Source organism: Prionailurus viverrinus, chromosome C1 (assembly GCF_022837055.1).
Source record: "Prionailurus viverrinus isolate Anna chromosome C1, UM_Priviv_1.0, whole genome shotgun sequence".
Taxonomy (NCBI): Eukaryota; Metazoa; Chordata; class Mammalia; order Carnivora; family Felidae; genus Prionailurus; species Prionailurus viverrinus.
The window spans coordinates 179,315,035-179,340,568 of record NC_062568.1 but is presented as its reverse complement, the minus strand read 5'-3'; the positions used below and the strand labels follow the sequence as shown (position 1 = coordinate 179,340,568).

At 45.6% G+C, this 25,534-nt stretch overlaps 1 protein-coding gene across 5 annotated transcripts in view; it reads left to right on the top strand.

The window, feature by feature from the left end:
- Positions 1-10,205: 10,205 nt before the first annotated feature.
- The window catches only part of ARMH1 (armadillo like helical domain containing 1), a 37,365-nt gene continuing 22,036 nt past the window's right edge, over positions 10,206-25,534 (top strand). The window contains exons 1-6 of one of the 5 annotated variants that reach the window (XM_047873543.1): positions 10,212-10,336; positions 11,365-11,563; positions 12,675-12,796; positions 17,375-17,541; positions 18,582-18,778; positions 21,982-22,066. In XM_047873543.1, the coding sequence (XP_047729499.1) occupies positions 11,387-11,563; positions 12,675-12,796; positions 17,375-17,541; positions 18,582-18,778; positions 21,982-22,066 (748 nt within the window). In that variant the 5' untranslated portion in view covers positions 10,212-10,336; positions 11,365-11,386. Of the gene's footprint in view, positions 10,337-11,364; positions 11,593-12,674; positions 12,797-16,609; positions 16,679-17,374; positions 17,542-18,581; positions 18,779-21,981; positions 22,067-25,534 lie in introns of all 5 variants that reach the window. The other 4 variants (XM_047873544.1, XM_047873547.1, XM_047873545.1 and 1 more) reach the window with 4 other exon arrangements.

The following is a 25,534-nucleotide window of genomic DNA, read 5'->3' as shown; positions in this document are numbered from 1 at the left end:
TTCTTGAGTCTGACGCTTAAGGTGATGCTGTGAATATGAGGAGGGATGATGGTCAATACATTAGAGTGGCATGACCCTCAAAGTAGCAAGGGTTTTTACAAGAAAGAGGCGGAATAAGGAACTGGGTTGGGCTTTGGTGAGGAGACCCCAGCCCCCCTGCCAATCCTGTGACTTTTGGGGTATAAGAATATAAACAGCCTCCACCAGGGAGGGCTCTGCAGAAGTGGCACCTGGAGTAGAGCCAACGTTGGGGGCAGGCTGAGGGGAGGCAGAGCAAGTGTGGAGAAGCTAAGGGTGGAGAAGACTGCTGATTGGGAACAAAGGCCTTTGAGGGCAGAGTAAAGAGGCTGGGAAGGAAGGAGGGGTAGGAAATCAGGTCAGGGAAGATGAAGCACCGAGCAGTGCAGGGGTGAGGAGACCATGGGTAGAAAAATGATGGTTGGCCTAGAGAGTTAATGTTTTGTGGGGAAAGCATGAGGGCAGGTCTGTGGAGTGGAGGTCGGAAGCAGAAGTGATCTAGGAGAGGAAAATTGGGGTCTGGGTAGAGAATGAGGGTAGGCCTGGCAAGAGGATGAAGGCAGAGGGTTTCACAGGAGGGAAATGGGAGAAAGGTGGTCTCTGGGGAGAGGATGGAGGGAAAATAAACCGGGGGAAAGATGGGGCACATGGAGTCTGTAGGGAAGTGATGGGTGGCAGGAGGGATCTGTGAAGAAGTTATGAATGGGGAGCAGAAGGAAGGGACTAAGAGAAGGAAGTGACAAACTGTAGTACATCTGCCCTGAGGGAGAAGTAAAGGCCAGGACACCCTCTGGCTAGGCCTGAGGTCAGAAGGAGAGTGTTTCTTTCTCTGTCTCTCTTCTCCCTCCCTCTCTCTTTCTGAATGGGGAGCTAAGAGTGAGGAGTTAGGATGGGAGCCCAAGGAGAAGATCTCTATCCCATTCTGCAGATGGAGGCTGCAGGAACAGGGGACACTGACTGCCTTGTCTCCAAGGCCATCTGGGGACAGGGAGCCAGGCTGGCAGCCCATGCTCTAGAGGCTTCTTGCTTTTAGAAACGTGTCTTTGATTTAGGGAAAGAAAGCCCTCTGAGAAATTTTATTTAGAAACAAGACCAGGTGACCTTTTGGTTTTTATTACCTCTGCTCGTTTGTCACTAAGGACTTTTGACTTAGTACAATAGCTGGGGTTTTTGAGATTTTGTGATCTTAGTTTCCCTGTGTGAAGAAGAACCATTTGTCTGCTATAGATATGATTTATGGGGGAGTCCAGATTTATTAATCACCTCTGAAAATGGAGAGGAAATTAAAAACAAAGAGTCCACTCTGGGCTGAAGACAAAGTAGGTTTGTCGTCCTTGCAGAAGACTTTGCCAAGGTTAAAAGGCCACAAACAAACCAATTTGGACCATGGTTCCTAATCCGGATTTTAATTTCATGTGCTTTGATTTTTTCAGGCCATTTTCTCTCCAAGGTAAAATAATGACAATTTTAATTGGCTGCCACTTACAGAGAGATTCCAATAAGCATGATGGCATACATATATTTTTCTCTGGCATTCCATGTGTGCTCCGGTTCTTATGATCAAGCTGGTGAGGCTGACTTTTACTGCATGCTGCATGCCATGATCAGTTGACTATAAATTAAATCCTCTTTTCCAAAAGCCATTTTCCATTAGTGCTAATTTGTTTGCTTCTCATTTCCACTGATCATTAGAGTCTCTGCTTGTGAGCACCAAATTGGAAATAATTTCTTTGACATTTCAAAAAAAAAATCTCCCCTTCTTGAATGCCATTTGGCTGTGCAGCTAAAGAACATTATGGTTTGCAGAGGAACAGTTCACTCCAATTACAATTTAACTGACCGTTCATGGCACTGAATCCCTGTCCTTAGTGTCCAGAGATGACACCGTTGCTGACATTGCTATTTCCTATCATAGCTGTAAAATGCCTCATAGACTTTGCACTGGCCTTCTTGGATGGAGATTCTGCCACCCTGCACATGGTAGCTTTGGGAAGTTGGTAGTTTTATGGACCTACATATCATAGACCCTCAGATATAACCATCTAAAACAGGAGCAGGCTGATTTCTTCACTCATTCACCCAGCAAGCATTTATTAAACATCTATTTTGTGCCAGGCATTATGCCAGGCCCTGGCGACACAGAGATAGGGAAGACCAACCCCTGCCCTTGAGGAACTCACACTCTACTGGGATGGATGGTTAGTTTTACAGCATAGTAGGGGAAGAGGTGGCATAGGTGGGACCACAGAACCAAGAGCCCCTAGTTGTCTTGGGGAATTAGTCAAAGGGCAAAAAGGAGGCTGGCCATTCCCCATGGCAGAGCATCATTGAAATAAAGAGGGCCTGGAAGGGTCTGGGAAGTTGAAAGGTGAGATGAGGTTAGCCCGGGGCCAAGTTTGAAGGGCCTTGTATGCCACGTGTTGTTTAGAGAAATTTGGGGGTGAAGAATGGAGGGAGGGTAGAAGCTTGAAGGAAAGATCATCAAAAAAAGTGTTATTTACCTATTGATTTTGGTTGGTGAAGATTGAGTAGGTGTTTACAAGGAGTCAGAAATGGGGTGCCTGGGCGGCTCAGTCGGTTAAGCCTCTGAGTTCGGCCCAGGTCATGATCTCTCAGTTCGTGGGTTCAATCCCAGCATCGGGCTCTGTACTGACAGCTCAGAGCCTGGAGCCTGCTTCCGATTCTGTGTCTCCCTCTCTCTCTGCCCCTCCCCTGCGTGTGCTCTATCTCTCTCAGTCTCTCAAAAATAAATAAACGTTAAAAATTTTTTTTTTAAAGAGGAGTCAGAAAGATGGAAAGATTGAAGGTAGAAGGGCAGACTCTAGCACCCGTGGAAGGGCTAGGTGCCGACATGGTAGGGTTGAGAATGGACGGGAGAGAAGGGCCCTATTTTCTCTGTTAAGTAGGAAGCAAGGTCAGCTGGGCATCCTTGATTCCTCCCCCACTTTTATCCTTCAGTGCCAGTCACCAGGTCCTGTCGATTCTACCTATGTGGCATTCCTGCTCCTCTCCAGCCCTACTGTCACCAGAATCTTTTGCCAAGATTAGGGGAACAGCCTCCTAACTGGTGCCCCATGTCCAGTCTTGCCCCCTTACAATCATCTTTCCACACTGCAGTCAAGAGATTTCTAGAACAAACTCTTTTCTTGTCACTCTTGACTTAATACCCTTTAGTACCTTCATGTGGCCCTAGGGATCGAGGGCAGACCCTGTAGCACAGCACACACAGCTCTTCATTCTCTGGCCTCTGCCTATTTTCACAGTTTTATCCCTTGCCACTTCCATCCTCATACTGTGGCCAGACATTCTGAAATGGTCTCAGCAATGAAAATAGGAGCTAAGTTTTATGTTGGCCCTTTGAGGTATCGTCACCTTTTCTCAGGTAAGAGAGCTGAAGCCTAGAGAGACGTTAAATACTTTGCATAAGGTCACACAGCCTGGAGGCGGGAGATCATGGCGCTCTAGTGTCTATGTTCCTAACAACAGCCCTGTACTGTCTCCCACCTGGAATTCTTTAAATATGCCTCACACTCTCTCACCTCTAAACCTTTGCATATTTTATTTCCTCTACCTGAAATACAATTTCATCACCTCTTCACCTGGCTGGCCATCTATCATAGCCTTTCAGCCTGGAGTAGTACTGTAGAGTGCTTTTAAGAAGCTCTCCTGTGGAGCACCTGGGTGGCTCGGTCAGTTGAGCGTCCAACTTCAGCTCAGGTCATGACCTCACGGTTTATGGGTTCGAGCCCCGTATCGGGCTCTGTGTTGACAACTCAGAGCGTGGAGCCTGCTTCGGATTCTGTGTCTCCCTCTCTCTCTCTCTCTGCCCTCCCCCGCCTGTGCTCTGTCTCTCAAAAATAAACATTTAAAAAAAAAAAAAAAAAGAAGCTCTCCTGTGAAGTAAGAAAGCCAGAGAGGGGACTGGAGGGAGACATGGGGTTGAGGTAGCGGGTTTTGTTTTCATTTTTGCTTAATTTTGTTTTAGGCTAGGCAATAATTAAGTTAACAAGAAAAATGCCTAAATAAAGAGTGCAGTTGAGGATACAGGGGAGAAGGGGGCAGTGGGTGGAGTGAGGGCCTTAAGAAGGCAGGACAGATGGATGGAGAGTTCTGGGAGAGGGAGAAGGAAAAAAGGACAGGTGTGGGTACAGGTCAAATGGGAAGAGTGAAGAAGACTGTGAGGACATTCTTGCCTCATGGTTTTTTGTTAACCCAGGAGTAGATGTCCTGAGAACAGATGGAGGAGGTGGGAGGGCAAGGAGCTTGCAGATGTCACAGGCGGCTCATCGTGAGTATGAATGTGGGGTTGGTTAGAGGTGCAGGTTCAGGGTCATTGGAATCTAGATTCTGTGCCTCTCCTACCTGCTTCAACAGATCCTGGGATTTACTCCATCAGAGCACTTTTCACTTACTTTTTAAGTCGTGATTTTTTTTTTTAAGTTTATTTATTTATTTATTTTGAGAGAGAGAGAGAGAGCATGAGTGCGTGTGTACAAGTGCAGGTTGGGGGTGGGCAGAGAAAGGGAAAGAGAGAATCCCAAGCAGACTCCACCTGTCAGTGCAGAACCCAATGTGGGTTTCAATTCCATGAACCATGAGATCATGACCTGAGCCGAAATCAAGAATGGGATGCTCAAGGCGCCCAAGAGCACTTTTCATTTTTCATTAAAATCACCAGGTTGCCTTTCTCTCCACCCACCAATCTCTAAGCATCGTGAAGGCAAAGACTAGATTTGTCATGTTAACTAGGCCCAATCCCAGTACTTGGCTGGGAATCAACACCCAGGACATCTGTTTAATTAATTACTGTGTGAAGTTAAGGAAATTAAATGCTCATTATGAGCACATTATGTCAGATGTCAATTAAAATAACCCTTGTTGAGCACCCATTATGTGCCAGGGATGATACCAGCCACCCAGATTTCAAAGATAGAGCATGTTGATGTTGAAACTGCCCAGCCGTGAAGACAGGTGCCCAAACCATCATGAGCATCAGGGAGTGGCCCATAAATGAGCACCGAAGCATAGAAGAGGGGGAAGGACAAGAGGCTGGACCTCAGAAGAAAAGAAGTAATTTTTTAAATTTATTTTTATTTTATTTTTTTTTAACTGCTGACTTTTTTTTTTAAGTTTATTTATTTAGTTTGAGAGAGAGAGAGCACAGGAGCAGGGGAGGGACAGAGAGGGGGGTAGAGAGAGAGAGAGTCCCAAGCCGGCTCTGCGCTGTCAGCACAGAGCCCAATGTGAAGCTCAGTCTCACAAACTGTGAGATCATGACCTGATACGAGATCAAGAGTTGGATGCTGGGGCGCCTGGGTGGCTCAGTTGGTTAAGCGTCCAACTTCAGCTCAGGTCATTATTTTGTGTTCACAAGTTTGAGCCCCATGTCAGTCCCTGTGCTGACAGCTCAGAGCCTGGAGCCTGCTTTGGATTCTGTGTCTTCCACTGTCTCTCTGCCCCTCCCCTGCTCTCCTTCTCTCTCTCTCTCTCTCTCTCTTAAAAATAAATGAACATTAAAAAAAAAAAAGAGTTGGATGCTTAACTGATTGAGTCACCCAGGTGCCCCTTTTTATTTTATTTGAGAGAGGGAGAGCGCACAAGCAAGGAAGAGGGACAGAGAGAGAGAATCTCAAGCAGGCTCCACACGCAGCACAGAGCCTAACATGGGGCTCGATCCCACACCCCTGGGATCATGACCTGAGCCAAAACCAAGAGTCCAGTGCTCAACCAGCTGAGCCATCCAGGCACCCCGAAAAGAAATGATTTAATATGGGGAATTTAGAGAAGGGTTTGAAGCATGGGAAAGAGGGCAGGCTCCTCTCAACTCCCACTGGAAGCCGTGACTTGGGGCAGGGGCGGAGGAGGTCAGATTTCAGTTGTGGCAGAATTTAGAAGTTCTTTGGGCTGAGATGTTTGAAACTTTATCTTGAGACTAATGAGGAACAACTGAAGAGTTTGAAGCAGGGAAATCTGTCGGATTTGCATTTTTTTTTAATCTCAGGTGACTGAAGATTAGGATGAGGTAAACCTCAAGATCGGGTAGAGGCCATTGCAGCAATCCACGTGAGGGATGACGGGGTCAATGAAAGTAGTGGCAGTGGAGATGAAGATAAATAAACTGATGGAGATTTAGGAAGGCCAACTGGCAGAACCTGGCAACGGCTCAGACAAGGAGGGTAAGGGAGAGGAATGTGTCAAAGATAGCTCTTGGGGGAGTGCCTTGGGTGGCTCAGTCGGTTAAGGTTAAATGTCCCACTCTTGATTTTAGCTCGGGTCATGATCTCACAATTCGTGAGTTCAAGCCCTGCATTGGGCTCTGCACGGACAGCACAGAGCCTGCTTGGGATCCTCTCTCTCCCTCTCTCTCTGCCCCTCCCCACTCACTCGCTCTCTCAAAAATAAAAATAAACAGGGGTGCCTGGGTGGCTCAGTTGGTTAAGCGTCCAACTTCGGCTCAGGTCATGATCTCGCAGTCCATGAGTTTGAGCCCCGTGTCTGGCTCTGTGCTGACACCTCAGAGCCTGGAGCCTGTTTCAGATTCTGTGTCTCCCTCTCTGTCTGACCCTCCCCTGTTCATGCTCTGTCTCTCTCTGTCTCAAAAATAAACATTTAAAAAAAATTTTGGGGGGCGCCTGGGTGGCGCAGTCGGTTAAGCGTCCGACTTCAGCCAGGTCACGATCTCGCGGTCCGTGAGTTCGAGCCCCGCGTCGGGCTCTGGGCTGATGGCTCAGAGCCTGGAGCCTGTTTCCGATTCTGTGTCTCCCTCTCTCTCTGCCCCTCGCCCGTTCATGCTCTGTCTCTCTCTGTCCCAAAAATAAATAAAACGTTGAAAAAAAAAATTTTTAATAAAAATAAAAATAAACATAAAAAAAATATATATCTCTTGGGTGACTAGGAGAGTGGTGAGCTAGTTACTGAACTAGGGCAACACAGGGGAAGGAGCAAGTGTGAGGGTTTGGCAAGCTTAGCCGTGGATTTAGGATTTGAAGAGTGTGTGAAACATACTGATGAGGATGTCCACTGGTCATTTAGATACAGGCATCTGGACCTCAGAAGGGAGGCCCAGGCTGACAGTGTGGCTTTGGGAGACCTAAAGCCTGCAGATGTAATACGAAGTGATTAAGTGGAGGAGGCCAGCCGGGAGATTACAAAGCGTGAGAAGACAACTGAGAACAGAACAGAGCTGCACAGGAGCCTGAGGAGGATCCAGTGAGGGGTAGAACCAGGGAGAGTGAGGTCAGGAAAGAAATGTTGAAAAGGGAGTCACCCACAATCCATCAGAGGTCAAGCAAGATGGGACTGCAAGTTAGCCACCGAATTTGACAATAAGAGGTGTTTGGTGACATTTTGGAACACAAGGGAGAGCAGAATCAGTGCTTTTGGTTTAACGGAGAGAAGATGGACTCTGGAGTTACACACAAACCTGAGTGCAGTTTCCGTTTCCACCCCTGCTTAGCTGTGAGGCCGTCAATAAATGAGCAAACTTTCTAAACCTTAGTTTTTCCCCTCTAGAAACTAGAGATAATAATAAATACTTCCTCAGGATCTTAAGAGGATTAAAACAATGTCCATAAAATATATGTGACTAGCTCTTATAAACACTAAAAAACATTAGTTTCTTCTCCCCACCATCATTCCATCTCTCCTCCCTTCACCATGAAAGATACAGAATGTATCCCCTTATATTTGGTAGTCAAGAAGAAGCTCAGATACAGAATTTATCCCAGCCACTCTTTCCCGAACGTGGCACATTTCTCTCCTTTTCCCACTGTTTTCTTCTTTTTAATTCTTTTTAAAATTGTACTTACTGGTTATTTGGTTTGGGGTTTTGGGCTTTTTGTTTTGTTTTGTTTTGTTTGTAATCCTCATCAAGTCCTATTTTGAAGAAAAGCTGAGATAAAAATAAATAAGTGGCTGGAGGCTCTAGATTCAACATGACTGCCATCCTGTGCCTCCCCTACTTCTCCATACCTCCCTAACATAACACTAAAGAAATACAAAAAGGTATTACAGCAGATGAAAGCTCGATAAATATTTAGAAAGCAGGTAGGGAAATGTTACCTGGCTTGAAACACCCTAAGAAATCACAAAGTGCCAGCAGGGGGAGATTACCAACAAGAAGCAAGTCAGTTCACCTAGTTTAACTTCCAAAAAGCTTAGTGCCTTGAAGGCACGAATTAGCACATGTTAGAATGAGGTATGGGGCTAACAGAGGGGAACTGGCTGAAATCTGCATGCAGAGCACTTTGCCCCCACCCCAAGCTCCTTCCTCAAAAGCCACATGGCAACTCTAAACTCTCTTGCAGCATCAGAAGGAAGGAAATTGAACCCTGGAGGCCCCCATACTCAAGAGACCTCAGGCATAGTCTGAAGGGCAGGGATGAGATATAGGGTGGAAAACTGAGTGTCGGAGGGAAAGCCTACACACTGCATTGGGGCAGCCTGAGCCCCTCACCTCGTCCCATGCATCTAGCACCCTCCAGCCTCTCACGACGCGGGGCTCGAACTCACAGACCGCGAGATCGTGACCTGAGCTGAAGTCGGACACTTAACCGACTGAGCCACTCAGGCGCCCCAAGAGGAGTTTATTTCTAACATGGAATTATATACCCAACCAATCTAACACGAGGTCAATATACTTTCAGACTTTCAAGGACGCACACACACAAAGTGTTCATTTCTTAGGAACTACTGAAGAGTATACTTTGGGAAAACAAGAGCAAACCACAAAGGAGGAAGAGGTAGATCCAGGAAACAGAACAGTCAACAGAAAACTGGCAAAAAGGAAATCCTAGGACAACATTTGTGTGCCAAGCTTAGCAAGCAACCAGTCTAAACTGGAGCAGAAAGACAGAGGTCTGTGGGAAAGAAGTCACCAGAGAAGGGGCTGCTGGGTGACTCAGTCAGCTGAGCGTCTGACTTCAGCTCAGGTCATGAGTTTGAGCCCCACAGTGCAGAGCCTGCTTTTCTGTCCCCTTCTCTCTCTCTGCCCCTTCCCAGCTTGCTCGCTCTCTCTCCCTCTCAAAAATAAATAAACATTAAAAAAAAAAAAAAGTCGCCAAGGAAAAGATGGAACTGATCTGTTAGGGATTGAACATTTGGAAAAATTGTCATGTGTTTGGAACATTGGGAAGAAAATAGCCCTAGGTACTCAGAAGTCTAAACAATTAAAAAAAAAGAAACAATTGTTAGCTCCAGGTTAAACCAACTTGTAAGGAAAGAAAATGTAATAGTAGTTTACGGCTTGAGTGGACAGTATTTATTTACCTAATCAATAATGTAAACACTAACTATTGATTTAACTATAAATTGTGGAAAACTATATTATGAGGATAAGGGGAGAAGAAAAAATGGAAGTTAGCATGGTACGAGAAAGCTAATTCCTCAACTGTCAGAGTAAGAAATAAATACTGCCTAAAACAGATAAATTAAGTGAGGGTGATGTAGGAGTTTGCTGGGGCTGCCATCACAAAGCACAATAGGCTGGGTGGCTTAAACAATGGATATTGGTTATCTCACAGTCTGGAGGTTCTGATCAAGGTGTCTGAGATCAAGGGGTTGCAGGACTGGTTTCTCCTGAGGCCTCTCTCCTTGGCTCCCAGTCTGACTCCAAGTCTCATGTTCTTCCACTGTCACAAGATCTGGGGCTCCTCAAGGGCCCTGGCAGTGCTATTCCTCCCCGCATGTCCCGCAGCGCCTCACACAGTGCCACGTGATGGGCCTGCCCCACATACTCACTGATGGACAGCTGAATCACTGTGGCCTTTAAAGCTGCCATTTGTTAGTTTTCCTTTCCTGTTAAGCAAAGATTAAGAAAGGGAAGATCCAAGGAAACCTCAGGATCCAAAGTGGGGAGAGCCCAGCTGCAAGTGTCCCACCCTCCCTGGCCTAGAATTGCTGGGTGCATCTCTGATGGCACTTTAAATTTTAATCCTGGAGAGAGTCCACCCACGGCAGCAGGGGGCAGTGGGGTGGGCACAGGGTGCTTTTCTGCTTCTTAAACCTAATGGTAGTGTTTCAACTCCTCTTCCCTGAGGTCCAGAACGGCCATTCATCCCCATTTTCTTGAGGCCTGTTTGGATGCTGAAGGTGGCCGCGGCCTCTGAAAGTTATTCCCAGACTTAGGGCTGTAATGTCATTAACAGTGATTGATTCCTGATCCTATGAGGGATTTTGGTCATTTTTGTGTTTAGGGTGATCCACAGTTACTCACCTGGCTGTTAAGGCTGACAGGATTTCGTGGTTGTCTCCATCCCTGAGGCTACGTGGATGCCCTTCCTGAGAGCGCATATCCAGTGTCCTCTGGGGAGTAGTGGAGGTTGGTGTGTATGTATGTCTGTCTCAGTGTGCCTCAGATTATTGCTTCCTAATAAAATTCTGATAGCTGGGCCCCATCAATATCTCAAATACATGTGAGGAAACGTTAATTTAGAATCAATTTTAGGATGTTTCAGACTGTAAAGTCCTTTTAACTAGATCTCTGGCGAAGATGTAGAAGCACTTTATGGGACTGTAAATTTCATGTTGAACAGTCTTCGTGAAATACACATCTCCCCTACACACAAGCTGTTCTCTCCATATCAATCATGGCCCCTGCAAGTAATGTTTCACAAATATTCTGTAAATCACAGAAAACCCCGTGATAATGTGAAATATGACTTTCACTTGTCTGTTAGACAAAAGAATCACACATGCCTCTCTCCCATCAGCACTAACATTTGTTATGGATAATAACACTTTCAATCACAACTATTTTTGGAAAACGGGTTGATTTTAAACCTTCCCTCCCCCACTGAAAACACTCTCCCAAGGACACAGACTCCTACAAACCACAGCCCATTAATCCAACTATGGAATGGGAACTTTTTATTCTTACTAACTTTTTTTGAAGTTGTTTTTAAAAGAGTAGTATAAGAGCCCAAGGCACAAGGTTAAGGAGCATTTTTCCTTGGCCAATTGGTATGAGAAGGGCCAGGTCTCTAAAGACCCCAAATCTCTGACACTGTGTGAAATGAGGGGTGAAAGAGACCCAGGTTTTTAGCAAGCACCCTCATCTCAGCTGGCATCAGCAGAGGATCCAAGGAGCTAAAATCTTAGCTCTTAAATGTGAAGCAGATGTTTGCCACCTTGATATTCTTCATGCCATTACAACACAGCTAGATCCTGCCTGTTCAAGTAGGAGGTGACCTGTTCTAGAGGTATATTTTGAATGTTTCAACATCCATGTGGGTGACAGAGACTCCCCCTGCCTCCCGCCGATTGCTGGAAAAGCAAAACCCATAGAGTAGCCCACGGGACTTGCATGGTTCTAACTATTTTGGTAACCTGTTTTCCTTCCCTCTGTAGCGAACTTCAGGACTGACTGACCATGACTTCTATAAAGGAGCAGGCAGCCATCAGCCGGCTCTTGAGTTTTTTACAGGATTGGGACAATGCTGGCAAAGTTGCAAGGAGTCACATCCTCAACACTTTCATCGAGACCAACCAAGGCAAGACCGCCCCTGAACTGGAGCAGGAGTTTTCTCAGGGAGCCAGCTTGTTCCTGGTACGCCTGACCACCTGGCTTAGACTCATGTATCCTTTGCTGAACAGAAATAAATTGGGCAATCTTCAAAGGAATGAAGATTATTGAGGGAGCTCTTCTCTTGAGTCTAAGATTTTAGATCAGGACATCTGGTGATCAAAGTAGTGTCCCCGAAGTCAAGAACTCTCTCCCTTCCTGTCTTCCCAACTTATATCTTCATTCTCACCCCTAACCCCTTCCACGCCCATAAGATTTGACATGGGTATTCCTTCCATCTGGGGTTGTCCTCTCTCTGTCCTCAGGAACCTTATTCTTTCTCTCTGGTGGCCTTCACTTTTGCCTCCCTACCAGCTTTTTCATTGGCATTTACATACATATGCTCAAATCCCTTCTACCTTAAAACATTAAATTAAATCCGCATCTCAAACCAGTATTCCACCTAGTTCCTGCCCTTCAAGGTGAAGCTTCTTGAAAAGGTTATTGACTTTCCCTGTCTATACTTCTTTACCTCCCTTTTCTCCCCACCCACAGCAGTCTGACTTCTGTCCCCTTCACCGATGCAGGTCTTGCCAAGGTCACCAATGTTGTTCTAATTGCAAAACCCAGTGACTACATCCTCAGTCATTATACATGACCTCTCAGTGGCATTTGTCAATCAACCATTACCACTTCTCAAAACATGCTTCCCTGAAACTAATATAATGTTATATGTCAATTATACGAAAGAAAGAAAGAAAGAAAGAAAGAAAGAAAGAAAGAAAGAGAAAAGAAAAGAAAAGAAAAAAGAAAAAAAGAAGAAAGAATGCACATATAGATCATCACAAACAAACAAAAAACTATATACTCTTCCCTTGGTTTCTGTGACACCAATTCTCTTGGTTTTCTCCTTTATTTCTCTATGTTCCAAATTTTCTTCAGCCATCCCTGAAATGTGGCTGTTTCTTGGGACTCCATCCATGTCCCTCTTCTCTGCTCACTCATAGATTCTCCCTGAGTGACCTAACCCATCGTTGTGATGTCAACCCCACTACTGTTAAAGGGCTCTCAGTTGTGTATCCCTGCCCACGTTTCTCTCTGGAATCTGAGTTCCATACCTATTAATCCAACTACCATCTCCACTTCTATTCCACAGAATGACTCTCATGTTTCTGGCTTGGGAAACTGGGCGAATGGGGTGCCATCATGTGGGAAGAGAATCCAAGAAACGAGGGAGCTGGAGTTGATAAATCTGGTTTGGAACATGTTGTGTTTGAGGTACCTTGCTCAGGAGCCCCGGAGACAGATAAGGGTTGAAGACAGATTTGACAGTTTGAGTTAGGGATGAGTTTGTGGATATTCCTGCTGGGTGCCCACAGCATTCCGCGGATCATCTCAGATCCTTTTATATATTTTTCTCCTTGCCTGAACCCTCCCCTCTTCTCTAAACCTCCTCTTAATTTGACTAATTCCTACTCCAGTATTCAGATCTCAATCTAAAACATCCCTTCCCCAGAAAGCCCTTTTCTGAGCCCCAGACTAGCCTACGCACATACCTAGCCTGTTACATATGTAGCTCATGACATTCCCTCTGTCTTCATTGTCATAATATTGTACTGTTCATACCTGCTCAGTATCTCTCTTCCCCACTGGATCGTAGACTCTGTGAGGGCAGGAACCACATCTGTTCTCCTCATCTCTACAACCCTAACACGCAGGACCATGCCTGGCACATTAGGGATACTTCCTATGTGTTTACTGAACAAAGGAATGAGTGAACCAGAGTCTGCACCTGGGCAAAACTAAAGGCTTAAGTAATTACAGCTCTCTTCTTCTTACAGTTAAATCATTGATAAAATTACTAATCAGACTCAGGCCTAGAACAAGCCAAGGGGAAAACCACTGAATATATCTCTAGGTTGACCCCAGTGTCCTCAGACATTAGTGTGCATAAAAGAGGTTTAAGATGCAGATTATGAGTCTACCTCCCCACCCCCACCCCACTGTTCTGATTTAGTAGATTGAGGGAGACTCCCTGGCCTCTTTGTTTCTCACAAGCACCCTTTGGTGACTCTCATGTGATCCAAAGATGATACTTTGAGAAACATCATCACCTATAATCTGGCTTCGACCTCACAATTTGTGACACTGACCTCACCAAGGTTATCTGCAACCCCTTTGTCACTGAGTCTAGACTACCTTTTTCCCTCCTCATCTCACTTGGCAGCACTTTCCACATGACAGGAGGAGGGGAGGGAGTCACGGTTGTACAAGCACAGGGTCAGACCCCATCTTCATTTAAAACTTTAATATTTTATTCATCATGGATTTTTTTTGTGTTCATTTTTATTTTTTTAAATAGCACATTGGAATATTATTTGATTACTGGGTTGTTTGATGCCCCCTGAAATTTCACAATCGAAAGAAAGTGCCTCACTCACCTCACCCTAGCCCCCATCCGGCTTGTCCACTGCCCCTATCTATGCTCTCCTCTCCTCCACCTTCCCCCAAGGGCATTTCTCAGTCTCTGTTGTAGGATCTTTCCTACACCCACCCCTTAAATGATAATGTTCTTTTCTTACTCAGTCACTGCCCTTATTACTCTAGGCCTGGTATCATTCTTCCCCATATCCCAAGTGCCAATCAGAATGCCTAACATTTAGTAGATGCTCACTCAGCACTTACTGAATGATTCAAATCATGCTTTTAATATACAGATGTATGTTCAGTGTCTATACCTGAAATTATTCATAATTTCCTAACTTGCTGTGACCTTGTCATACAACAGAGAAAATAGACCAGCCGAAGTGATACCGTGTTTTAAATCAGTGACTTCACTCCTCCTCCCCAGTCCTCTAGTTATGGTGGATTTTGAAGGAAAACAAATCAACATAGCATCATTACGTTTTACAAAATCGACTACCGCCTAATCTCACAGAAGCCTCAAACCCCTTTTTAAACCTTGAACTTCCAGAATAGACCAGTAGAATTAAGGATTTACAGGGGCACCTAGGTGGCTCAGTTGGTTCAGCGTCTGACTTTAGCTCGGGTCATAATCTCACGGTCCATGGATTTGAGCCCTGTGTCAGGCTCTGTGTTGACAGCTCAGAGCCTGGAGCCTGCTTTGGATTCTGTATCTCCCTCTCTTTCTGCCCCTCCCCTGCTCAACTCTCTCTCTCTCTCTCTCTCTCTCTCTCTCTCTCAAACATAAATAAACATAAAAAAAATTTTTAAAAAACAAGGATTTATATATTATAATGACAAAATTATTAGTTGCCATTTATTGAGTCTTTTTATGCTCTAGCTATGTGATGTACAAATATTATCTCCTGTGAGCCTAACACCAAGCCTAATAGGTGATTGTCATTACCTGAAAAGTTTGAGTAATTTACTAGTAAACGGCAGAGATAAGGTTTGCAAAGGGTCTATCTGGCCCAAAGCCCGTGTATCATCCACTCTACTTCACTGTCTCCCTCCCCAGTGAGAGGGCAGACCCACAATTCCACCTCCAACACCATCCAAGGAAATAATCCATAAATAGCCCCACTCCCTCCATCTGTCTACAGGCAGAGAGGCCTGACAGGAAAAACTCAGACTCTGAATTAGACTCCTAGGTTCAAATCCAAGTTCCATCAGTTACCTTTGGGACTTAGAGAAGTCATTAACCTGGCTGAGATTACATCCTCATGAAGTACATGGACATGTTATAATAGCAGCCCCCATGGGGTGTGGTGAGGATTCAGTATGACAATGCAAGCAAAGCAACACAGTGCCTGGCACACAATGAATGCTTAGTACTGGTTAGCACCTGCTGATATGGTGACAGACTTCTGGAACTAATTGCTGAAAATAAGGGATCAGAAATATGCATAATGAGTGACTGTGAAAGCAAGACTAGCCTGGGGCAGAGGAAAAAGAGGTGACAAAAGTTGGTGAGCCTAGCTAGTAACTGAGGAGAAGAGGGAGAAGGCAGTGAGGTAGGAAGGGGGGGCGGAGCTGGGGCTCCTGGGGAGCTGGGTGGGAGACAATGGAGGAATACAGAGACTACCCTGTGGGCTGATATCCTGGCCCCCAGCTGGAGTGGCAACAGGCAGGGGAGCCTGGCTCTAGAGCAAACACTGTTTTTGCAGCAAAGAGCCTTTCCTAATGAGCCAATCTGTCTCCACTTCTATTGGCATCCTGGGAACCAGGGTGCAGCAGAGATAATTTGCCTCACGCGCCCTCCGCCCCCCCCAACAAAGCACCATTACCTCCAACCCATTACATTAGCCTTTATCAGTCTTGGAAGCTCTCAGTCATCCTCCATGAGCTGCAATAATTTCAGCTAATTTCTTAAGTGTTCTAAGAGCCTGTGATGTGTTATGAGCCTAGTAATTGTTGACTGGTTTCTTTTCTGTTGTGGGTTGATTTCATACCTTGTATCTGAGCTGATGCGTGCTCTGGGTGCTTTATTACAATGAGGCTTTTTGCAAGGCTCACATTAAAAAATAACATTAAATACTGAGGTTGTTTTAAATCAGAGTTTAATTTTTCCACCATCTCCCGTTGTTCTTATTAGGAAGACACGCAATTCTTCATAAAGATAGTGACCTCCAGTGTAAAGCTCTGAGCAAGTACAAAATTGAGAATTAATGATGAAGCTGATTATTTTTAGAGAAGTCTAAAAACGAGGCACAAAGTAATGAACTGTGCAGAGACCCAAGGGTGCAATGGTCATAGCATAGAGAGGCTTAGAAAATTGACTATGCTTTCTCCATGCACCTTATATTCATCAGAGCCTCCTTGCTGTCTAGGGGGCCTGTCAGAGTCAAGGTTGCTGATCTACCGGTGAAAAGCTTCCTGGGGAACTGTGAACATGCCTGCCAGCATTCCCCCACCCCGTGTTTGTTTCCACTTCCCCTTCACCCTAGGGACCCTTCTCAGATAAAGGATACAATTCAACTATCGGTCATCCTGGGCCATAGATGTAGGCCCAGGAATGGGCCCAGGAATGGGCCATGATCATCATAGATGATGACCAGGAATCAGTCACAGGATCTGGTTTCTGTGTGAAAAACCATCCTGAAATTCACTCTTTAACTTGTCATACAGCTATATGACTGGCTCGTGTTTAGATAAGCTTCTAAAGTCAATTGGCATCTTCTTGTCAGCTGTAAGCAGGTGAGTTCTATTCTAGAGAGATTCTGGGATCTCAGTTGTATGTTGGGCTCATGGTGGCCTTGGCATTCACACCGCATGGGACCACCACATTTCACCATCTGGGTATAAATGCAGATTTTCGGCCTGACTAGATTCAAGGGCTTAAAAAATGTCATCAGTACTTGGTCCCCGCCTCTCTTTTTCTCTATTTCTCAGCTCTGTTCTGAGCGCTATGGCTCTCAGAAACTCCAGACATGCATTCTTCTAGCTCAGTCCACCCAAAAGAGCACTTATCTTTCCCAGGGATTCCTAAGAAAGTCCCCAGTTTTGAACCTCCTTGAACCAACTGAGGTCACATGGCTGGTCCCAACCGATTACTGCAGTCAGAATGATGGTGTTCCCTGTCACCCGCTCATCCTGCCAAAACCACATGGCCCTTGAGTGGCAGAGGGGTGATTCCCCAAGGGTCATTGAGGTGCCATTTCAAGAAGAGAAACAGATGCTGAAAAACCAAACACAAGATATGTCCATTGTATTTAACTTTTTCATTTGCTGCTAGAAGGAAGAACTTCTAAATTATTGTGTCACTTTGCCCATGAGCACTTCCTAGATAGGAGGGCAAAGTATGTGAAGAAAGGCCCTTGAGATCCCTCAGAAAGGTGAGTGCCAAGGAACCTGACAGGTGTCTGATTTCTACTCTTGTATTTCTCTGGACAGTAATCGGTACCTTATAGAATTTCTCGAGGTTGGAGGCGTCCTAACACTCTTGGAAATACTTGGGCTGGAGAAGATCAAGGAGGAGGACAAGAAGGAATCCATCAGGCTACTTCAGGTCATTGCGAACTCTGGCAGGAAGTACAAGGAGCTCATTTGTGAAAGCTATGGTGGGTACTGTGTATAACAGGGTGGCGATTCCATGTCTTCCCAGGGGCCTGGGCAAAATGGTGGCAGCACCCAGCACTGCTCTAGGAAAACACATCATGGAACTGGTTGCACAGAAGCACTTTGTACAGTGGAGTCAATTAGCCCCTGTCCACGTCACTGCCAGAAGAGTCAGATTTATGATTTTCTTGATTTGTCGTTTGCTCAAATCTTTCCATGGTAGTTTTGGAAATACTTCTCCATTTTAAATATATCCTCTTTTATGCACCCATTCAACAAAGATTTATTGAGCCATTGCCTAAAATCCTTTGTGAAATTAAGTGAGTTATGAATAACTCTAGAAATAAAAAGGAAATAAAGTCATTGAATATGTGTGCTAAGTATACACACACACACACATATATACACTAAGGTGCTGGGAGTACAAAGATGAATAAAATACAGTCCTTGTCCTCAAAGAGCTTACAGTATAGTGAGAAGTGTAAATAACCCTGTAATTTCCGTATGTTCCATCAAGTGTCCTGATCAAGGTGGATAAAGATGATGCCATCCCCCCCACACCCCTTTTTCAAAGTATTTCCCTCACTGCACTTTTCATCATGGTTCTCCTCTATGTCTCCCCATGGCCTCTCTGAGCCTTAGTGTATTTATCCATAAAATGGGACTAACACCTCCCTCTCAGTATAGTGATTAAAATGAGGCAGCATGTGTCAGAACATTTAGTAAACTGCTGAATGCTGCATATGTGTTCATTATCACATAGCAATCCCAAACACGTGTTTAATTGTGCATTTTGCAGAGCCATTTTCAACTTTACAACAGATTTTGACAAGCGGACATGCCCTGTGTTGAAACAAAATCCTCTAGCCACAGAGCCATGAGGCAAACAAGGCAGTGAGGCAACACAAGAGCCTTGATTTTTGCTTCGCTTGAACAGGCTTGGTTAACACATTTCAGTCCTTACCCCGTATTATGTAATCTCAAGTGAGGCTCTTTCTCATAAATCCCTTCCAATTGGGCATTTCTTCTTTTCCTTGTTCAGGTGTAAGATCCATAGCAGAATTTTTGGCAAAGTCTAAATCAGAAGAGACCCAAGAAGAAGTGCAGATTCTATTGGATTCTTTGGTCCACGGTAATCCCAAGTACCAGAATCAAGTGTACAAAGGTCTAATAGCTTTGCTGCCTTGTGCGTCCCCAAAAGCTCAGCAGCTCTCCCTGCAGACTCTCAGGACTGCACAGGTGAGGCAGCCCACATGCTCCTGTGGTTCCGATTCAACACACTAACCTGAAAATTACCTTCCACAGTTGCACTTCACTCAGGCATGAGAAACCGAGCTCAGCCTCCCACTGCACGTCTGCTGTTCAATCAGCGTTACTTCCAGAAGGCCAAGGCGGGACAAAGAGTTCATGTCTCCCAGCAAAGTGATTTGTCCTGTTTACTTAAGGATCAGAAAGATGTTGGCAGACTTAAAAGTGGTTGAGACAAGCAACAAGGATGATGAAAAGACTGTAGAAAAGCTTACAGGAGTCAATTTAGTAGGGAAGGCATCATGGGCACATTTGTTGACAGCACGGAAGTGAGAGGCCAGATCGCCAGGGCTTGGGAAAGCTCCTTTTCTCTTGCGGGCTCTACCTTCCTGTCAGTGCCCTTGAATGCTAGTGGAAGCAGATTTGGGACATGGTGGCCACATGAAGACACTGTGCTAATGAGGGAAGAGAGGCTCCAAGATTGGTCTTGAGGTAAATTATTAAAAGCTCTCAAAACAGCTCCAGGCTCAGTGGAGGCAGGGAGACAAGAGGTCAAAGGAAGGGTAAGGTCTGAACTGTGGCAGTGGGAACAGAGAGGACAGGGTCAGACAGACATTTCTGAAGCAGAGTGAGTGGTAAGTGGGGCAGTAAAAGAAAAGCAGTCAAAAATGACATCCAGCTTTGGACTTAGCATCAGGCAGAGTTGGGTACCAGCAGGAGAGAGCAGGAAAAACCCATCTGATTTGGGAGGAGTTAGGTTTTGACTTGATGAGCCTCGGTGGCTCCCAAGTACCATTTAAGGAGCAGGCCCAGCCAGCTGCAGAAGATATAAATAGGCCAAAAAAAAAAAAAAAAAAAAAGATATAAATAGGTCATTTATGGAAAAAAATACCAAATCCTGGGGGCATCTGGGTGGCACAGTGAGTTGAGCCACCGACTCTTGATCTCAGCTCAGGTCATTATCTTGAGTTTGAGCCCCAAGTTGGGCTGGGTGCTGATGGCACGGAGTCTGCTTGGGATTCTGTGTCCCCTACTCTCTGCCCCTCACCCTCTTGTTCTCTCTCTCTCTCTCTCTCTTTCAAAAATAAATAAAATTCAAAAACAATTTTTTTAAATACCAAATCCTGGGCATCCCTCCCATAGAATCTGACAGTTTTCAGGCAGCCTTTGGTAATGCTTTTTCTTGTTAAGCTCCCCAAGTAATTCTGACTCCTAGCTTAATTGAGGAATTACTGTTGAGGACATCTAGTAGAGAGGCCCACTGGGTTTCATGAGCAGAGAAGTGGTAACTAAAACAACAGAAGTGAATAAGATCAGCCGGGTAAAGTGAACCAAGTAAGGAGAAGGGACATTGCCAGCATTTAAGAGATGAGCGGAGGAGAAAGGTCCAACAAAAGAGCTGGATTATTATTATTATTATTTCCCGTTTTCATTTTTTAAGTGCCTCCTACCTGCCAGGCACGGTGCCAGGGGCTTACTTTAGTCTTTACATAGCTTATGGAGGCAGACATTATTATCCCCATTTTAAAGATGATGTAACTGAGCCTTGAGGGGTGTTTGGTGACTTATTCAAGGCCACACACTAAGTAAGAGGTATGTACTAAGTGGGCATTTAAATCCAACTCTCTTGGGGCCCCTGGGTGGCTCAGTTGGCTGAGTGTCTAGCTCTTGATTTCAGCTCAGGTCATGATCTCACTGTTGTCAGTTTGGGGCCCACATCAGGCCCCATGTCAGGCTCTGCGCCGACAGAGTGGAGCTTGCTTAAGGTTCTCTCTCTTCCTCTCTCTCTGCCCTTCCCCTACTCACTTTCTCTCTCTCTCAAAATGAATAAATAACCTTTTTTTTTTTTTTAATTAAAAACTAAGTTGGGCACCTGGGAGGCTCAGTCGGTTAGCGTGCAACTTCAGCTCAGGTCATGATCTCACAGCTTGTGAGTTCGAGCCCTGCGTCAGGCTCTGTGCTGACAGCTCAGAGCCTGGAGCCTGCTTCTGATTCTGTGTCTCCCTCTCTCTCTGCCCCTCCCCCACTCATGCTCTGTCTCTCTGTCTCTTTGTCATAAATAAACATTAAAACATTAAAAATAAATAAATAAGTAAATCCAACTTTAACTCCACAGAGTTCTTAGTTTTTCTAAAACTTGTTTTAAATGTTTATTTATTGCGAGAGAGAAAGAGAAAGCACGAGCAGGGGAGAACAGAGAAAGGAGGAGAGAGAGAATCCCAAGCAGGCTCCATGCTGTCAGCGCAGAGTCCCACACAGGACTCCATCTCACAAACTGTGAGATCATGACCTGAGCCAAAATCAAGAGTCAGATCCTTAACTGATGGAAGCACCCAGGCCCCCCTGAGAGTTCTTAGTCTTTCCATATACCACTCAACCTCTTTGGAAAAAAGCAATGGAAGCCATAAAATGAAAACAGGGAAAAAATAGGACTGTGAAAATGCAGGGAAAAGAGTTTCAATAAGGAGAATATGACCAGCTGGGTCAAGTACAACAGAGAGACTAAATGTGGGTAGAACCGAAAGATGGTCCCCAGAAGAAAAGTTTGGATGAATCTTGGTCCCATGGCAGGAAAATTTAAATTGCAGCAGCCTGTCAAAGGGGGATGCATGGAGGATGAAGTAGTTTCCCCTGGGCTCCTGCAAAGCTTAGGTGTCAAGGGGGAAAAGAGCAGTAGCAAGAGAAGATTGAGCCGAAGGATAATTTTGTGCAATCTGGGTGAACTTGAGGGTGTTTCATGCTAATGGACAGGAAGTGATGCACAGATAAAGGTTGAAGAGGTAGAAAGGAGCAGTTCCCCTGTTGGGTGAGGTTCATGAGGGAGAGAAGATATAGGATCCTGGATCAGTGCCACTCTCCCCAGCCTGTGCCCACCCTCCCCCCAGCAAGGGGGGAGGCTTGTCCCCACACCTCTAGCAGGTGGCCAGCTAACCCCAACTGAACACCTCCTGAGCTAGAGGGGTCAATGGTCACCTCAGCAGACGCTTCAGTCTGATTCTTGGATGCCCATCTGTCCCTCCCCTGGAAAAGAAATGTACTTGATGGTGCGGGGGCCAAGGCCCACTGACTCACCACTCCCCTCCCTCTCCCCACTCAGCCAGGCTGCCTAGCTGTCTGGGAAGTCCGCTTTTCATTTCTTCCAGGTGTACTAGATCTAAAGAGTAACTAGTTTGTCCTGTTGTCTATCTTGTCAGTCGATCGTTGGGACCACACACCCCAGCATTGTGGACTGCGTGCTGAAGGTACTGCGCACGATGCACCTGGAAGTGCAGTATGAAGGTAGGGGAGGCGGCCGGGTCTGCTCCCACTCACAGATTATAGTCACCGTGAGAGCTAGACAGGCTTGCTCTTCAAATTTTCTTTTAATATTTATTCATTTTTGAGAGACAGAGTGTGAGTGGGGGAGGGGCAGAGAGCGGAGACACAGAATCCGAAGCTGGCTCCAGGCTCCGAGCTGTCAGCACAGAGCCCAACGTAGATCATGACCTGACCTGAGCTGAAGTCGGATGCCCAACTGACTGAGCCACGCAGGCGCCCCCAGACAGATTCACTCTTGAGAGTTTTCTCTTAGTCATGGGGCACCTGGATAGTTCAGTCTGGTTGAGCATTTGCTCAGGTCATGATCTTACGGTTCTTGAGTTTGAGCCCCACATCGGGCTCTTTGCCATCAGCCTGTCAGTGCAGAGCCTGCTTTGGATCCTCTGTCCCCCTCTGTCTGCCCCTCCCCTGCTCTCACTCAAATACATACATACATACATACATACATAGAGTTTTCTCTTAGTCACAGGAACCATGTTAAGTATCCTGGGTAACCTCAGCAGATGGAAGATGCTCGTTCGATCTGATCAGCCAGAAAATGACAGCCACTTTCTATACTTTGAATCAGCCACATGATGCTTTAACATTTGCTAGGACCTGCCTGGGTGAAGAGCTGGCTCTGGTTCTCAGTCTTATGTAGTACTTCCCCACTAAACAGAAGTCACCTGGGGGACTGTCCCTCTCCTAAGAAACTAAACTGGATGGTGGTAGTATTAAGTTTTCATGTATTCAGTACACCTATGTGCTAGCCACTTTCCATGCATCATTTCATTTAATTCTCAAAAGAACCACAAGAGTACAGAGCCTGGCACATATTAGGTTTCAAATGTTCGAATGAATAAATGGTGGAGGTAAGTATTTTTATGTTTTTCAAGCTAAAACATCAAAGCACAGAGATATTAAGTATGCTTCCCAAGGTTATGCAACTAACTAGATTCAAACCAGATCTGACTGCAAAGTGTATGCTTTTTAATTTTTTTAAGGTTAATTTATTTTTGAGAGAGAGAGAGAAAGAGAGAGTGAGTGGGGGAGGGGCAGCTAGAGATGGAGACACAGAATCCAAAGCAGGTTCCAGGCTCTGAGCTGTCAGCACAGAGCCAAATGTGGGGCTCGAACCCATGGACCACAAGATCATGACCTGAGCCGACGTCAGACACTTAACTGACTGAGCCACCTAGGTGCCCCTAAAATGTATGCTTTTAACATGAGCCCATAGTAGGTGTTTACAGGATGTTGTTTCCTTCCCTGTTCCTAGAGTGGTTCAAAGAAAGAAAATTCTGTTTTCAACAGGAGGGATCAAAGAAGGGTTTGCTGAGAAGGTGGTATTTGAGCTGAGCCTTGGAGAATGGGAAGGATCTGGGAAGGTAGAAAGGAGAAGAGGAGGGCATTCTGGAAAGGGGAATGGTATAAAAGAAGTCCCAAACGTAGGGATATACAAGATGTATCTGAGGAGTGACAGATCATTTAGTGGAAGTTTGATAGAGGTCTCAGCCCAGAAAGATCTAGAAAGGTAGGCTAGGACCAGATTGACGAGCACCTTGAAAGCCAGATGGAAGAGTAGCAGGTACTCTCTCCAGTAGGCAGCACAGAGCCATTGAAAAGTGAGCCGTGAACAGGGGAGTGGCAGAGGGAAAGCACTATCTCAGGAATGTTACCTGAGTGGTGGTGTGCTCAGTAGGTCAGAGCCACAGAAGGCTCTCGAGTCTCGAGGCCAGTTGGGAGGCCTTTCAGGTTGTTCAGATAACAAAGTAAGAATGTGCTGGTCTGGGGGTGCCTGGCTGGCTCAGTCAGTGGAGCATGTGACTCTTGATCTTGAGGTTGTGGGTTCAAGCCCCATGTTGGGTGTAGAGATTACTTTAAAAAATTTTTTAAATCTTTAAAAAAGTTTAAAAAAAAAATGTACTTGGTCTAGCCAAATATACAGGCCCTGGGAAGAGAGAATGGACAGGACTGGGAACTGCCTCAGTATGGAGAATGAGATGGCATATGGAAGGGGGAATGAACAGGGCTGTGGAGGCCAGGACAGAGAGACCTATTAAGCAGGAAAGATCTGGACATCTGGACATATCAGGATTCGGCAGGTGGAGCCCCAGACCCAGGAAGTCTGGGAGGGACAGAAGGAGCAGGCGTGTACCAGGGTTCAACTATGCATGTGAGATCCTGGGGAAGACCAACAAAGGTCCAGACGCTGACTTCCAATATCATTTATTTTGGGAAGGCCGTGTTGAAACTAAATGTCAGTCAGTTTTTCCTTCAGCAGCATTATCAATTTCATATTTGTTTGACCCCTGCAGGTGTGCCTTGGAAAATGGACCTTGTAAATTGAGAGTAATGCTATGTTGAAATCCATTACCAGCTGGAGGAGAGTCTCCTAGCTTGGCAGGAGTTGCCAGTGAAGTGTGGGGTAGTGGAGGGAACCGAGTAAAGGTCAAACCCAGCAGCAGAGAGTTGTTTCTGCATTGGAGCAAGGGGGTAACCTGGCAGTTGAATCACGTTAGGAAGCATAATCAAGCAGCCCAAGGGGACTAGACTGGGTGGCACTGAGCCTCCCTCCCCGCCACCACCTTCAGGTGACTCACGTGACCACTCCTACTCATCATCACTTCTTAGCTTAAGCATTTCTTTCCCAAGGCCTTCCCTCACCTGCCTTCAACGCCTGCCCAGATGTCAGCCCTCCTTCCTTTGTACCACCCTGCACCTCCTGCCCTCCAGTACACCCCTTCCCTAGAGCAGTCATCTCTAGAATGCACTGTGTACAGTTTCAGTGCACTTCTTACCACTTTTGTCGTTATCTCCTCAGTGCAGTCTCTGGCATAGGGTAGATCTTTGTTGCATGTCTGTTGAGGGAGGGAGGGAGGACCGTACATACACACTGAGGCAGAGGCAGGAGAAACATGAGATTTTCTCACTGCCTTTTTGGTTTGATGTCTGCTCCTGTGATAACAGTAAAACCGTGAGCCTCAAGATAATTTCAAATATGCCAAACTCATAACAGGTGCCCAAGATGTCTGTTGAATGAATGAATCATTCTTTTTTACCAGGAACTTCAAAATAGTCTTGGTGGAACTGGGAACGTAGAGCATGTATATGCATGTATATGCGTTGTCCACAAGGGGGAGCTATGCCACACGATCGGTGGAGTGGAAGTTCTGGAAGAGAACACAGTGTTAGCTCCCGCTGAGACTCCTCCGAAGGCAGGGGGAGGGAAGGTCTGACAGGTCTTAGATGTGGTCCTAACAGTGACAACTGGAGAGGATCAGAGATTAATTTCTCTGAGTTGGACAACACTAAATTACAAGACCAGGATGATGGCAACAGTCATGGTTAGAGAACCCAGTAACCAGGAGGAATAAGCGATATAGTTGAATGGACTAACCTTAAAAGGGCCAGAGTTCGTTTGTTTTTTAGAAACAAATATTAATTGAACAT